This window comes from Puma concolor, chromosome E2, assembly GCF_028749965.1.
Source record: "Puma concolor isolate L17-30 chromosome E2, mPumCon1.1.hap2, whole genome shotgun sequence".
NCBI lineage: Eukaryota > Metazoa > Chordata > Mammalia > Carnivora > Felidae > Puma > Puma concolor.
Window position 1 is genome coordinate 51986142 of NC_141681.1, and position 12944 is coordinate 51999085.

The window sequence follows — 12944 nt, forward strand, 5'->3', positions numbered from 1 at the left end:
ACGCCGGGGCCTAGGAGCCGGTTTCCGCGCAGGCGCAGCCCCACGAGCGAGGGGCTGCCTGTCCTCCAGGCAGCGGCTGGGCGCGTTCACTAGCTACCGCGCAGTCCCACAGCTGACACGCAGGTAGAGACCAGAGACTGCATCCACGCCCCAGACCCGCGATCTTTTTAATTTTAAAGGCAAAGCCCCGCCGGCTAGGCCCCGCCCTGCCCTCCCCGAGCTCTCTGCCCCACTCCCCTTCCCCACCGAGCCCCGTCAGCTGTTCCCCTTGGTCTCGGGTTCCCCGGATTCCTCGGCGGCGGGGCTGGGGGTCTTCACGGTATCTTCTCCAGCAGGGGTGAGGGTCTGGGGGCTGCGCTCCTCCTTTGAGGTCAACCCGCCTGTTGCCTCCTGGTGACAGAAGGGGGAGTAGGTCAAGGACAGTGTGATCCTACCTCCGAGCCTTCCTTCGGGCTGTACCCTCCCCTCCCCACCCCAACCTTGGGCACTTGGCACACACCCTTCACCCCGGGGCCCTGATTGTTTTCTTCCCTTGCTGCTTTGAAGTTGTCATCCCTACCTTCGGTAGGGGCCCCTCGAGACTAGAGTCCAGGAGTGCGGCCTCGGTCAGCCCCGAGTCGTCATCCATGCTGATGAAGATGGCGGGGGTCTCACACTCAGGCCCCTCCTCCCGGAAATCTATGGTTTCCTCGGGCTGGGGAGGGCCTGGCCGGGTGGAGGAAGAGGAGGACGAGGAGGACGAGGGCGCTCCCACTCCTCCCGGCTTCAGCTTCTGTTCCTCCTCCAGCTGCCGCTTTAAGGCTTTCTCCTGGGCCAGCCGAAGGCCGATGAGGTCCTGAGGGGGCCGGGGGGCTGGGGCTGGGGCCAGGGCCAGGGGCTCCAGGTCGTCCTGGGGGTCGGGAAGGGCAAAGAGAAGCTCAGGGGAGGGGGGCGGCAGGTCACAGACTGTCAGGGGATGGTGGCAAAGAGCCAGAAGACACCCTGAGGCAGACAGCAGGGTGGGCACAAGGAGTAAGTACGGGGCAACTGTTCCGCCACCTCCCATCCCTTTCGGCAGGAGCCTCTCCCAGACAGGTGTCTGGGGTGAGGAGAACAGGGTGGGCCTTGATGGCTTGGGGAGTGGGGGGCTGTGGGCCCTCACCTCTTCCAGGGGCCCCGCGGGCACTTCCTTGGCCTCTGGCTCCTGCTTGCCACTGGCCTCCAGGATGGTCATGATGGAGTTGGGGATGTGTGCTTGCTAGGGGAAGAGCAGGTTGGGGGCTCTACGGAGTGCTCGGACTCGAGACCCCAAGTGGACACCCCAGATCCCTGATCCCTGACCCTCTGTGGCAGTGCAGGGCTCCCCTCTCCCCACCCCCATCCACTCCTCCAGGACTGAACCCACGAGGCCACCCATCCCACACCCTGGGGTACCTGGTGGGGGGTGAAGGATCGGACGTGGGCCAGCAGGGGCTCCCGGAGCTCTGGGCACTTGTCAAAGACGGCACCCAGCTGCTGGGGTGGCAACTGCAGGATGACCTGGAAGCTCTGGGGCTTGGTGCGTTGACAGCACTTGATGAAGCCCTCCCACACCTTGGGATACTTCCACACCTGGACGGGGCAGGGAGGGAGCGGTCCTGAGGGGGTGTGCAGGTAGCCACCCCCCGAACCAGGAGAGAGACCTGACCAAGATGGGGCCCAAATCCCTACCAGGCAACAGATTGCTCTGGGCTACACGCCCCGCGACCTCTGGCCCTCCAGAAGACCTTGTGACTCTCTTTCTGATCCCAAGCGGCTCATGAGGGCCACTTAGGAAAAGAGGAGAGGGAAACGGGAGTGGCCCTATCAGGCAAGCACCATCTCATTTCACTTCCACAGCAGCCTGGAGGGGCAACACCGGCCCTGCTAGACAGATGAGGCCCAGGGAGGCAGAGGCACAGGGTACCGTGGGTACCGAGGGGGCAGAGCCGAGATTTGAACCCAGGGTCGTCTGAGTCTGCATTTTACCTGTGAGCCAGATGTTGCAAAGTGGCAACCTGTGGGCTGGATCTCGTCTGAGAGCTTATGAGTGGGGTTTGTTATTTACTTCCTCTTGGTATTTCTAAACACCCAGATTTCAAGCTTCTCTTGAAAAACGGGCCCACCTCTCAGCTCTAGTGTGCCTCCTGGCCGGGTGCGGAGCTAGTGGCAAGGGGCACTGCGCCTCTCCTGGGACGCCGGCCCGTGAAGCCTGCCAACTGCTCCTGCCACTCAGTGGCCATCCTGGAGCTGAGTGAGCGCCCCCTGTTGGGCTGTCTCGTCTTGGCCCAGGCCAGGGAGGGCAAAGGGGCTGGCGGGCCTCCTGGAGCGTGCTCTCCTCCCGGCTCCCTCTGGGGGGCGGCAGGCAAGCTGGCCGGGAAAGCCTGGGGTTCTGCCCCCAATCTGTCTCCAGCGTGTCCTGCTGTGGTGTCCTGCCTGCGGGACTGGGGTGGTCAGGGGCGGGTTACCTGCTTCATGATGAGGCGGGACAGGATGTTCATGACGAACCCCCCCAGGCGGGGGTACATGGTCAGAGACTGGATGACGGTCCTCATGAGCAGCATGGGCAGGGGGCTCTGCTCCATCAGCTGCTGCATCACCACGGCCAGCACCTCCGACGTGTACACGTTCCGCTCCGCAAAGCACAGGTTGGTGGCTGCGAGGAGGCGGAAAGTGGGCCTGTCCTCTTTGCCCGCCTGCCCCCTGGGAGGTGGGAGCCACCCCCCCCCCCCGCCCTGACAGAGCCCCATTATCTGCCCATGTTGAGTGGAGACCTAGCCTTCACTTCCTGAAGCTCCAGGCGAGAGGGACTTCCTCGCCCAGCAGGTCCCTGAGGGGATGTACTGTGGCCTGGTCCTTGGAAAGCCTGCGGTCTTGGTCCAAGGTTAAAGACATGCCCAGCTCCTGGGAGCCCCACGCTGGGCGGAGCGGGCAGACCTTGGCCCTTTTTCTCCAGGGACAACCCATGGGAAGGCTGAGGCAGGAAAGACAGGTTGCCAAAGCCTGGGGGCCCATTCTGGCTTGCCCTCCCCACCCCCACCAGAGTGGGAAGGCAGCTTTGACTTCCATAAGCCCCCTCATAGGAGAGATGCTCTCCACCAGCAGGCTGGCCTCGGGGCTGCCCACTCCCCATCCTGACCAGGGCATAAGGGTTTGTGCTGGTGCTGGAGGGATACCAGGCCTGGGGCCATGTGGGAGGCACGGTCCACAGAAGAAGGGAGGAAGGAACAAGAGGAGGAAGCCTGGGCATTCGAAGAGCTCTCCAGCTCCAGACCCAGTGTGGGGAAGGGCTCAAGGAGGGTGGGCACATTATGGGCATCCATGAAGGCAGGCAGGCTTTAGGGTCTGTTCCCTCAGGAGTGGGTTGTGGCACCCCAAAATCAGGATTGGCAGTGCTCTGATCCATTGTGCTAAGGGGAAGACCCCAGGAACTGCCTCCGAACCCCTTCTTCCCCAAACACCACTTGCCATGTGAGTCTGTCAACCAGGAAGTCTTTATTGAGCCAGAAGAGAGGCCCCCAATCCTTGAGAGGCTAATGGAGAACAGGGGTGGGTGCCTATAAGGAATGAGGGGGCTCCTATAAGGAACAGGGGGAGGACGGAGGCATTACAGGAATGCAGGCAGGAAGGAGACTGGATGGGGACAGGGCAGGTATCTGGGCCAGAGGAGAGTGTAGAAGGGAAGGACAGTGTAGAAGCCAGAGTGAACCTACCAGAAACCAAGAAAGCGCCTCCTCCTCCCTTCCAGGCAGTGGCTGGCTCCTGCCTGCTCTGCCTGAAAGGGCCCACAACCAACCCCCTGTCCTCCCCTCCCCCTCTGCTCCAGTCTCCTCCTGGGCCTCCCACCCAGCCCTCTAATCCACCCTCCATAGCAGCCTGAGGGGTTTTTAAAAAGCTTACTCTGAACCCCATGCCTCCCAGAAATCAAGCCCAATCTCCTACTGTGGGCCTATGAGACACTCTGTGGATGGGGCCCAGGCATGGTTTTCTTAATGCTTCCAGTCTGACCTCTCTTGACCGGGCCCCTTCCCCTAAACCACAAGGTCTAATCAGCTTCATGTCTGCAGTGCCAGAACCACACCATGCCAGCACATCTCTTGGCCTCTGCAAATAGTCTTGCTTTCTCTGGGATCATCATCTCCCCGGCTACCTCAGTCCTACTCCTCCTTCTGTGGTTTCAGTTTTGGTGTCCCCTTGGGGCTCCCCTGTCTCAGCCCTGCTCACTGTGGGTTGTTATTGTCCGGGGATAGACTGTGAGTCCCTGAGGGAGGACTAAGGCTGTCTCCATCCCAGCACCGCCCAGCAAAGGGCTGAGCAGAGGTGCTCAGTGAGTTTTCTTAATTGCTGCACCAGGCCACCGGGGGCAGGTCCAGTTATAGAAAAACTCACCACAGAAAGAGGGTGGTTTAAAAGAGGTGTGAATGCCATGAAAGAATGCTTATCCTGGGGGGCTCAGTTGATTAAGTGACCGACTTCAGCTCAGGTTCATGATCTCACGGCTTGGGAGTTCGAGCCCCACATCGGGCTCTCTGCTGTCAGCATAGGCCCCGCTTCGGAACCTCTGTCCCCCACCCCTCTCTACCCCTCCCTTGCTCGTGCTCTCTCTCTCTCTCAAAAATAAGCATTTAAAAAGAGATAAACTTAAAAAGGCTAGGCCTTGAGGATCTCTCCAGGGACCTGGCCACTGTTCACTGGAGCAACCTGCAGCCAGGTGTTCCCCCAGGGACTACATCTGGGTCTGTGAATGGGGTTATGGGGGTGGTGGGGTCTGTGAATCCCCTCAAATTGTACACAAAACTGTGAGCGTACCGTCCTTGGGAGTGGGCCCAGAGCTTCCCTGACATCAAAGGGGTGACAGTGTGTAAAAAGGCCACTCCTAGGGGTGCCTGGCTGGCTCGGTCGCAGGAGCATGCGACTCTTCATCTCTGGGTTCTGAGTTTGAGCATCACGCTGGGTGTGGAGATTACTTAAGTAAGTAAATAAATAAACAAACTTAAAAAAAAAAAAATAAGGCCACTTCTGGATGCTCAGCTTCGAGACCCTTTTCGCTAGAGGCCTTAGTGCCTCCTCAGTTGTGGTGCGGGTTTTAAATTTCTGTTAGCTCCTGTCTTGATCTAAAAGATTCTGACAACTTGCTGAGGAAGGCTAGGAAACAAGTAGTCTTCTAAGAAGCTACTTTAGGCCACACGTGAAACTAAGTGGCGAGGGGAAGACCCCCTCCTTGTTCTTAAAGGAGACGGGTCAAAGGGGTCTTCTGAGGACAGCAGGCGACAGTAAGGGCTCCCACCTCCGTGGGAAAGCACGGCTTCTGGACCAGAAACCTCCCTCGGGGAGGAGCGGGGGTAGTGCTGAGGAGGGCTGAGGGACAGAAGGCTTCCTAGGGAGATGGCCCGAGACCCAGGGTGCACGCACAGGTGGAACTGGCAGAGCCGGATTCCAGCTCGGGTCTACTGGACGTCAGCTCCTGTTACATTCTACTACACCACTTAGCTGTGTGTGGCCCTGAGCAAGTTACTCAATCTCTCCAGAACCTCCATTTCCTCATCTATAACATGGACGTCGGCATACTCACCAGGTAAGGGGCGGTGCGCAGGGGCGGGCGGGCAGGCAGGCCCGCAGGGCACAGAGGACGCCCGGGCTCAGTGTAAGTGCTCACTAAACGGTGACAGCAGCCATTATGAAACTGCTGATTGTGGTGAGCCGGCCAGCTTGTCCCCAAGCCCCTGCCCTGGAGGCACATTCTCCTGCCTCAACCGGAGCCCAGGAGCCCAGACCGGACTCCGCACCTACTCCTCGTCCAACAAGTGCCCCGGTGCGCTCCATCTGCTCTGCTGGCCACACCTCTGCCCCTGCTCGGCCGAGGGCTCAGCTTCCTTCATTCCTCAGGCCAGGCCTGGGGAGGGAGGGGCTCCCCACCTTTCTTGAGGGCTACTCTGTGCCAGCGCATAGTAGAGAAGCCAGTTCCTTGGATGGAGGGAGGGAGGGAGGGAGGAAGGAGAGGAGGAGGGAGGAAAAGGGAGGAGGGCGGGTATCCAGAGCTGAGATGGGGTTGCAGGTGGCACAATCTCCAACTTGGCAGATTCCAGCGGGGACATGTGGGTGACTGAGGTTCTTCCCTGGGTCCACAGCAGCCAGGCCACTTGGGGGGGGATGGGGGGAGCGCCTCACCTTTGATGATGGACTTCATGTCACACTTCACCGAGTCAATGTTGTGCAACGCAATAAGCAGCTCTCCAGGGTTCAGCGGGGACAAGGCCGAGTTCCCTTCACCTGCAGCGGGCGGGGGCGGGAAGGGGAAGGAGACAGTGCGGAAGCCTAAGTGAAGAGCTGTGTCTGTGCTCCCCAGATCAGGGTAGTGGCGAATGAGGATGAGGCGCCCTCTTCTTCGATGGGACTGGGAGGACAGAGGGCTGGAGCAGGGGAAGAAAGACGGACTAAATGCCACCCCTTCTGGGAAGCCCTCCTTCACAGCCGGAGGCCTTTATCTTGCTCTCCTCCCCTTGACGGGTTCCTTCCCTCCTTAAGACAACATCTGATGTGGTCCAGCAGTTTCTCTCCCTCCTCCCTGGGCTGTGCACGCAGCAGGGCAGGACCCCAGCACAGCACAGACGTGGGCATTCACTGGACAGGCCGAGCCAGGCCGGGCCGGGCAGTGGGCTTGCTAACAGAGCTCCGAGACGGCGCTGTGGGGAGGCGCCAGGGCAGACGGCACTCTGCCAGTGCTGTGCTGAGGGTCCCAGGCGCTCTTGCGTGTGGGTTTTAAATCTCCGTGTTATGTGTGCACCAGACAGCCTCCACGCCGGCCACGGGGGTGAGGGGAGAGGAGGTCATCCTTCAACACCGGGTAGCTTCTCTATCTTGGGGTTCTACTTCATTGCTTTCTGACCACGTCCACGACGTCACCTACCGTGCTGGGTGCCCAGCAGGCGGTTGAAGACCTCTTTCACCACAATGGGGTTGAGTTTGATGAGCTTTGGCAGGGCCTGGATCACTTCTTTCTGCAGGCGGAGGGCAGGGGAGGCAGGTCAGATCGTACCCCATCCCAAATGCTCACTCTGGGGAAGTGAGGAGATGCTCTGGCCTCATCATGCCCCGACGCTTCCTTCCTCTTGCTCCCTCTCTCGCCTGGAGCTGAGCTTTGTCTCCAAGTCACTGGGCCTGACTCAGCCCCAGTTCATCGCTCCCCATCTGAGCCCTCCTTGTGTCACACGCCCTGAGGCCCCCTGCAAGCGGACAGTGTGGTCATCGTCTCTTTACACACGAGACGACTGAGGCTTGCTAGGGCCTCACAGCCTGTCAGGAGTAAGACCCAAGCAGGGGAAGCACATACGTGCTGTGTCTGCAGTTTCATTTAGGCCTGGAGACAGTCTGTGTGTGTGTGTGTGTCACTGCGATCCTCACTTGACAGAAGGAAACCAAAGTGCAGAGAAGGGGGTGGCTTGCTAAAGGTCACAGAGGATGAAGCAGAGACTGACCCCTAGTCTGATGAGCCCTGGGATGGGCCCACAAGCATCTGACTGGTGGTGCCTGCCTCCCCATCATCCCTGCCCTGCCACGTCTTCATCTGTGGGGGCATCCGGGGACACCCTGCTCCGTACCTTCTCCAGTCCATTGAGCACAGGGATGAGGAAGCGGACATCTGGCAATCGCTTGTGGTAGAGATCCCGGACCCGCTTCACCAGCTCCGGGGAGGGCGGGACTGTGGGCAAAAGAAGCAGGAGCACAGACGGGGTGGGGGTGAGCACCGAGGGGAAGGTGAAATGACGGCGGCCGTGTGCGAGGGGAGGGGAGGGCCAACTACACATCAGAGCGGGAATCTGTGGCCCGCGGTTTTTCAAATGCATTTGGCAATATACCCCGCAGCTCTGATCCTCAGGTCTTGGGAAGGGGAAGCAGGGAGGGTCTAGGGCACGGAGGAAAAGGATGAAAGGTGCGGGTCCTGGGGGCACCTTTGTCCGTGAGGCTGTGCAGACATCGTGTGACCAGTGTCTCTGCCCCCTTGGGACAGTTTTCTACCAGCAGGAGCAGCTCTGGTGAGTTCATGCCCATTCCTCGGATCTACAGGGAGAGAGAGGGAGAGCAGGCTGGGGAAGGAGCTGGGTGATGTGGGGAGGGTGAGGGGGCCCAGGAGAGCTCAGGGCAGACCCAGGCGTCAGAGGCAGGGTGGTTGGGGGGATGACAGGACTCTGGGGCAAGAACTGGGGACAGAGAGATCTGAAAAGTTCTCATCACCAGAGAAAAAACTCCATGAGCTGATGTTAACTGAACTGTGGTAATCATCACTTTGCAACACACGAAAACACACCAAAGCACCATTTTACACCTCAGGCTAACACAATGCTCTGCGTCAATTTTACCTCAGTGAACCTGGGGGGGAAAAGAAGCCTTGAAGAACTGGGGGGAACGTGGGGAAGGTGGGGAGGGGGCAGGGCGGCAGCATCCGGGCTGCGTCTACCCCCATCTCACAGGGTACAGACTTGCCGCAGCCCCCACGCCTTCGCCAGTGCCGGCTGCCTAGTCAGCAGGCCTGGCCCTTTCTCCCCGTCGCCTCTGACCTAACCCGCCCTCTAATGCCCAACCCGCCCTCTGATTCCTCGGTGAAGACTTTGCAGGCTTTTAAAGGCATCGGTGACTGCCAGTGCCCGGGCGCGGCGGCTGGCTCAGATCGGGGCTCCGTCTGCAGCCCGCCCCACTCCAGAAGCAACGAATGCAGAGAACGCGGGGCCCGGCTTCAAGGGCTCACGCCTTCCTCTGCCAATAAATGTTCATAATCATCCGGGAACCAGCAGTCTTTGCCCTCCAGGAGCTCACAGTCTGGTGGGCTCACCGTGAAAACAGGGAGAAGGATCTGCTTCTTCCGAGCAAACCACGATTATCCCCATGCTACAGGTGAGGACACCGCTGAATCTGAGCGGCAGCTATTTGGGAATTAGCATTACTGTCCTCCCTCCTTTTGTTTATGTTAGAAATTTTCCATAATAATAAAAAAAAAAACCCATCAGGGACAGACATATACAAAAAAGTGGTTTCAAATCCAGCGGCAAATTGGAAGGACAGACGCTCTGAATTGCTTCTTGGGTGGGTGGCCGAGTGGCTTGGAAGAGAGGAGCAGGAGGGACTGTGTAACGACAACTGAAGACTGCCGTAGGCAAGGCAGGGGAAGGCCAGTTCATAAATGATAACAGTGCCACAGATGTCTGCGTGCATGAGGTCACGGAATCCCTGCAGCAGCAAACCTGGGGGACTGAATTATCCTCGCTAATTTTACCGAAGAGGTGTCAGCCTGTTCAGGGGGAAAGTGAGAGGCAGAATGTGAATCCAGGTCTGTCAAACTCCAGGCCGGTAACTGCGGGGCTACCCTGCTGTCCTTTCACTGGCAGCTGGCGCACGTGGGCCACCCCCAAGCTACAGGGCCACTCGGCCCGGAGTGGCGACCACTAGTGACCAGCACACGCCGAGGTGGAGATACCAAGGGAAGGGCTGGGCGTGGGGCTGGGCCCTGCCCATGAGTGGGCAGAGCCTGGTGAGCTCAGGGGCCTCACCGGCTGTTCGATGACCCTCAGCACCGTCCGCTTGATGTCAGCGATGGCCTCAGTGTACACGGCGGCCAGTTCGTGGATCAGCTTGTGGTTCTGAGGCAGGAGAGCCAGGTAGAGGTACAGACACTGCTTTACTGTCTCCTCGGTCCAGGGCGCTGCCACCTCTGATAGGGCAGGGGGGCGGGGATCAGGGACCATTCTCCTCCCAACCACCTCCCGCCCTCGGTGTCTGTCCCTTCTTGGCGGGGGAGGGGGCGGCAGGCACAGAAGGGAGGTGGGCCTGGGAAGCAAACTGTTCTAGGGCAGGAAGTCAATCATCAGGGAAATGGGGTCGGACCAGGACTGCTCCCCTTTGAGAAACCTCTGCACCGGAAGTCCCACCTCGTCTCTGACCATCAACCCACCGGGGAGCCAGAGGGATCTTTCCAAAGTGAAGTTCTGACCCTGTCCTCCTGCTCAGCGCTCCCAGGACAAGTCCCCAGCGCCTCACCTTGCTCTACCCGCAGGATGCTGTTTGGGGCAGCCCCTGCCCCTGGGCTCTGGCCATATCCTACTTCTGACAGTCCCTCAGAGCCCCAAGTCACTTTGCACACATCACTCCTTTGCGTGTAACTCTGCTGTCCAACTCCTCTCTCTATCTCATGCTCCGGGCCTCAAGCAACAGTGTCTCTGCTAATAAGTCCTCAGGGCACCTGGGCTGTGCCAGGGCCCCTATTCTCCCAGAAGGTCCTGTGCTTCCTGTCACAACCTGAACCTTCCACTTTTTAAATTTAAGTATGGGCACCTGGGTGACTCAGTCGGTTAAGCATCTGACTCTTGGTTTCAGCTCAGGTCATGATGTCATGGTTCATGAGATTGAGCCCCACATTGGGCTCTGCAGAGACAGTGCAGAGCCTCCTTGGGACTCTCTCCCCCTCTCTCTGCCCGCCGCGCCCCCCCCCCCCCCACTTATGCTTGTGCTCTCAAAATAAACAAAATTTTTTTTTTTTTTTTAAGTAAGCTGTATGCTCTTCATGGGGCTTAAACTCACAACTCCTAGATCAAGAGTCTCATGCTCCACTGACTGATCCACCCAGGCACCCCTGAACCTTCCAGTTTAATGGTCCAAGGGCCTGGGTCTCCCCATCTGTAATTCTGGGGGACCCAGGGCTTTGCTGAAGGAACAGGCCTGTGATGACCTGTCTGGCCCTTCCCAGAGCACCATCACAGGCTAGCTGTCCTCGTCCTCTGACTCTCAGCCCAACCACTCCCTGCTCCAGGATGCTCTCCCTGACCCCTGGCTGGGGTCAGACGCCCCTCTTCCCGCAGCCCCTAGGCCTGCTCGTTCTGGCTCTTGTTGCCTGGCTCTCTTCCCTAGCAGGCTGAACAGCGCTCAGTTTCCATCCGGTTCTATTCCCAGGGCCCAGCCTGGAGCCTGGGGTTCGGCAGGTTCTCAACACGCATCTGATGAGCTGCAGCAAACCTGTGTCCTTGTCAGCTCCAAATAGCACAGATGGCGGGTTGGGGTGGACCAGGAGTTGCAGGTAGTTGAGGGCAAATTTCTCCACATACTCTCGCAGCTGCTCCTTCTCGTACATGCGCTTGATGAACAGCAGGGCCTGGGAACGCACCTGAGAGAGTGGGGGCAAGACGGTGTAGGGGGGGAGACCGCTGTACTGAGCCTGGAAGTACCGGTGGGAAACAAGTCCAAGAGCGAGAAAGGCCTCAACTCCCTGAGTCACCTGTGCCCCAGGCTGCTCACCGGCTTGGGAGAGAGGTTTCCTGGCCCGGTCAGGGCCCTGTATCACCTCTCCATCTCCCTGCCCGCCCCCTCTTTTACCATTTCTCGCCTTGCTTGCTACCTTCCAACCAGAATGAGCTTTCCTTAGTTCCTCAAAAGTGACAGCATTCTCCCCGGCTTTGAGACTTGGCACTAAAGGTCCCTGCTGCCCAGAATGCCCTGAGGACAGGGACTATTCTTGGGCCCTGCTCTGTGCCCAGCAGTACTGAAAGGCCAAGCCAGAGTCTACAGTGAGGGTCTGCTGAATGAATGGACACATGACACCAGGAAAGGAATTGGAAAACACTAGACAGAGCAGGGATGAGTCAAGAGCCCTCTCAATCACATGCATGCACGCACCTTGTCTCCTCTGTTCAGTTACACCCATCTACTTAGATTCCAGGTCTTGGCTTACCCGCTGCCTCCTCCAGAAGCCTTATGCCCTGCCCCTGCCTGTCCCCCATCAGGTAGGCCAGGCCCCGCCCCAGGGCTCCCACAGCTGCATTTGCTGCTCTAATGCCACTCGACTCCAAGAGCTCTCTGTGTCCTCCCTGCGTGCTGACAGGCCACACGGCTCCTCTCCTGTCAGCTCCCCAACCAGGTCCCAGCACAGCAGCAGGCCTTAAAAGGGGCTCCCCAACACAAGTGGCGTGAGGAGGGAGAATGGACCCCTCCTGGGAGGGTGTGTATATACGTGTATATATCTACGTGGTTTCGTGCCACCAAAAATCAAAAACTAAGCACCACTGACACACTACTGCAGGAAGGGCAACAGGCCCAGACAGGACTTCCAGGGAGAATGTGGAAGAGGCTGGGCAAGTTCCTCAGGACACGGGAAAGGCTGAGTGTAGCCCAGCTCAGGGTGGCGGGGATCACCTTGTCCTTCTCGTGGGAGCTGAGGTCTAGCAGAACATGCAGGTACTGGAACTGGCGGGACGGGCGCTTGAAGATCAGGTCTCGAAGAGTAGACATGCCCAGGTAAGTGCGACTCTGTGGCAGGAAGGAGGGAAACCAGCAAGGGGGATTTCTCCCTTGCCTCCCTCCAGATCTAATACTGGGCAAGAAAGGACCTGCCCCCTCACAGCATCCCCTGACACTAGGTCTAGGCCATGTGCCTCCTCTCTTCAGGTCCCCGTCCCTCCGCAGGGTTCCTGCATGCATCTATCTAGGTGCTAGGGGCTGAGGGAGATCTGCCGCCTGTCCTCACCTCATCCTCGCAGTACTTGCGAATCACCTCCAGGGCGCTCTCAGTGATCAGCGGTGCCTCTAGCACAACCTTGGTGAAGATCCTGCCAGAGAGGAAGGGAGGGGGAGTGGCTGCAGACAAGCTTCCCAGTCCTGCTGGAGCTGAGCCGGCAGGGCTGCTCCTCACATACAGCTCGTTCAACCCCCTGGTTAGAGAGTTTTGGAGGTAAACGGAGCAGGATTCAAAAGCTGCCGGCTGGGCGACTTACCTCTCTGAAACTCAGTTTCTCCCCTCTGTCAAACAAGGATTTCTAACGTTACTCATTTACTACAGTAATGGAAGGGAATGATGGGGAGTGGGAAGGGGTACTGCCTTTCAGATGTGGTGGCCAAAAGTGGCTGCTTTGAAGTGACCCTGATTTGACACTGGGGGTGGGGGTGGGGAGAAAGAGCCAGCCATGCCA

The 12944-nt window shown here is 58.8% G+C and overlaps 1 protein-coding gene across 6 annotated transcripts in view; it reads right to left on the reverse strand.

The window, feature by feature from the left end:
* Nucleotides 1–142: 142 nt before the first annotated feature.
* The window catches only part of SYMPK (symplekin scaffold protein), a 35780-nt gene continuing 22978 nt past the window's right edge, over nucleotides 143–12944 (reverse strand). For all 6 annotated transcript variants that reach the window (XM_086690146.1, XM_086690148.1, XM_086690147.1 and 3 more), the window contains 13 exons: nucleotides 12503–12584; nucleotides 12172–12285; nucleotides 10999–11146; nucleotides 9540–9700; nucleotides 7947–8055; nucleotides 7596–7696; nucleotides 6905–6995; nucleotides 6166–6267; nucleotides 2466–2653; nucleotides 1414–1590; nucleotides 1142–1237; nucleotides 560–889; nucleotides 143–390 (listed from right to left, as the gene is read on the reverse strand). In XM_086690146.1, the coding sequence (XP_086546272.1) occupies nucleotides 256–390; nucleotides 560–889; nucleotides 1142–1237; nucleotides 1414–1590; nucleotides 2466–2653; nucleotides 6166–6267; nucleotides 6905–6995; nucleotides 7596–7696; nucleotides 7947–8055; nucleotides 9540–9700; nucleotides 10999–11146; nucleotides 12172–12285; nucleotides 12503–12584 (1834 nt within the window). In that variant the 3' untranslated portion in view covers nucleotides 143–255. The remainder of the gene's footprint in view (nucleotides 391–559; nucleotides 890–1141; nucleotides 1238–1413; nucleotides 1591–2465; nucleotides 2654–6165; nucleotides 6268–6904; nucleotides 6996–7595; nucleotides 7697–7946; nucleotides 8056–9539; nucleotides 9701–10998; nucleotides 11147–12171; nucleotides 12286–12502; nucleotides 12585–12944) is intronic.